Source organism: Rhagoletis pomonella, unplaced genomic scaffold (assembly GCF_013731165.1).
Source record: "Rhagoletis pomonella isolate Grant_MI unplaced genomic scaffold, Rhpom_1.0 Rhpom_scaffold_02348, whole genome shotgun sequence".
In the NCBI taxonomy this organism is placed as follows: Eukaryota; Metazoa; Arthropoda; class Insecta; order Diptera; family Tephritidae; genus Rhagoletis; species Rhagoletis pomonella.
Genome location: NW_023460902.1, coordinates 22,228 through 24,870, shown reverse-complemented (window position 1 = coordinate 24,870; position 2,643 = coordinate 22,228). Strand labels below are relative to the sequence as shown.

General features: G+C 34.1%; 1 protein-coding gene across 1 annotated transcript; it reads right to left on the bottom strand.

Annotated features, from left to right (window-relative positions):
* Positions 1 to 421: 421 nt before the first annotated feature.
* LOC118753317 lies at positions 422 to 977 on the bottom strand (the record flags this gene model as incomplete). The annotated part of the gene is made up of 3 exons (XM_036488191.1): positions 845 to 977; positions 643 to 799; positions 422 to 578 (listed from the first exon to the last, which is right to left on the bottom strand). Coding segments are annotated over exons 1-3 (447 nt in total), but the record flags the coding sequence as incomplete, so codon positions are not given.
* Positions 978 to 2,643: the final 1,666 nt, after the last annotated feature.

Here is a 2,643-nt window from a genome sequence, read left to right as displayed (position 1 = left end):
TATTATTCAACAGCTTTCCCAATAGAACTGTGTTACCGATTCCCACACGCCCTTAGTAATAAATAACTGAAACCAAATTCACTGTACGAGTAAGGTTAAAAAATAAATAAAAAATCAATTACAAAATAACTAAGAAACGGAATCCTCATTCTAGTTCCTGTTGCTCCTCGAAAGCCACCAACATCATTCATTGCATGGTCCGGGTTTGTTTAGCTGCACTCATTTTGGAAATCATAGTGACAATCATTTTTCCAAATGAGTCCACTGTTGGGTTGCTGCATTCATTATCCGTTTGCAGACACTTTTTTTTGAAGATGTCAATGGCTTTCAACAAGTTCTTCTCAACATCACTGGGGTGGAGCAGGTGACGAAGATGACGGAGATGAAGCTTGCATGAGTGATGGTGGCGATGTGGAGATACCATTATTGGTGTCGACGGTGAGTCCAAACACGCAGTGGCTGAAGGCGATGGCGATGGCAGAGGCACATATATCGGTGGAGAAGGTGAGGGCACGAAATCCACAATCTCAGGTGTCGGCACGGCCACCTCCGGACACACGTTTTGGGAACAGCGAGTTCTGTTACGGAAGCATATTTGTATTAATCAATTTATGAGCATATTTCACCTGTTTTTCTACTTACGGACGAGGAATCAGGTGGGGCTTTAAAAATTGCATACATTCAAGCAGATACCACGGTTTATAATACTCCGCGCCACTGCCTGATGGTGCTGCAGATTTTCGGACTTCTCTGCCATACCGGTCACGGAGAGCTATCCACCTCCGCATACACAGCTCACCTTTCAAAGAATGATAATATATATTTAATTATAACTTTCACTTACCACTTGTGTGCAACTCCTCGCCAATTTGCTCCCAAATACTTTTTTTTCTTCCATGGAACTTATAATAGGGATTAGCCTTGTCATACAGCTCCTTGTTTGCCTCCACCAAAGATATAAATTTTTCATCATTCATTTCTTATTTTCTCTGTAAAAAACTTGTGTAAATAAACTCGCGAAATGAAATTGTGTAGCTGCTTTGGTTTGTTTACATATTTTGCTTGCATCGACACAATGTTGCCATTCATCTGTTTGCATACATACTTATACATACATCCGCGTTATCAATTGCAAATTTTATTTGTATTTTAAACCAAAACCAAAAAGCAACAAATGCAAATAATTCATGTATCTATATTTAACATTATTAAACATTGCTTTTAAATTATTTTAATGAAAAATTAAATTTTTGTAAGTTTATTTAGTTAAAGATTTTAAAATGTACTCTTTGGCGCTCTCATAAGTTTGATCGTGTCAGCTGACACGTAACTTACGTTTACGTCGGTGAGTATGGGCACTAGGGTGGCCAGATGCGCTGATTTAATCAGTACATATGCTGAGTTTTTCTATTGTGCTGATTTTTAAGAGCCCGGAATCAGTACACAAAATCTACTGATTTTTTGAGTTTGTACTGGTTTTGTACTGATTTTTAGATTTAATAAATACTTTTGTAAATTGGTGTAATTGACATTTACGTGAGGTTCAAAAAAATGGTTTTTAACAACTCATACGTGTGAGCAGATTGAAAGCATTAATTAAATTAAAACCATTATTAAAAAGGTGTCAGCTTGCAATTGTTTCGTTTCCTAGGATTCCGCAAAATAACAAACTGTTTCGATTCACCCCAACCCAACTTCACGATTTGCAGGTTTTACAGGATTTACAGGAAAAGCTGGTTTCGCCATTAATAAATCTTATGAATGGTGGTGGTGAGTTAATCATATATTAAGTACACTGAGAAGATGACAATAAGAGATAATCTTTTGATTATAATTAAACATCCACTGAGAAATCGGCTGTCAGTATTTCAAACGTTAGACGACTACTGCTATGGTGCAATGTAAGTTCTAAAAATTTGGAAAAGGTGCAAACTACCGACTCTTGGATATGATATATGTAGCTATACTTTGATTTTTGATGTTGGACCACCTGTAATTTTACTTGCACATACACATTTAACACTATTAAATATCATTCGTGCTCGAAAATTCGTTTAGTGATAATTCGGTAATATACCTTTTAGTCAACATTTTAATGTGAATGTTGTATTTAATAAGCACACCATCTAAATATGTTTTAAATTTGTAGCTTAAAATATGCAAACAGATTCTGACTCGAGCTCGTCTTCTACTGAAACTGAATGGGCTACAAATTTCTTTTAATTTTCTCAATTTTTATAAATTTTCTAGAAAGTTTGAGACTTCAACTCACATGTCTTTTGTTATAGAATTAACTATATTTTTATAAAAAATTTAAATTAAGTAAGGAAAGAAAACATTTTTAAAACCTGTCAATACATTTTACTACTATTTTCCTGAGCACAGCTTACATACGCAATACCTTTGATTTGTTTTAAAGTAAAGAATTCTATATTGATAATACTATATGTATTTAAAAGTCTATTAGTTATTTTTGTTAAATTAATGCGCTGTTATTTGGTTGTTATATTTAGGGAGTTCACAAGTCGTGCTATTTGTCATATTTGCGCTTTTATACTATTTTTTTAGAACAGTTTTAAAAGTGTTGTTTTTGCTTTACAAGTAAAATTGTTGTATTACAATACAACTTTGAAAAATATGTTT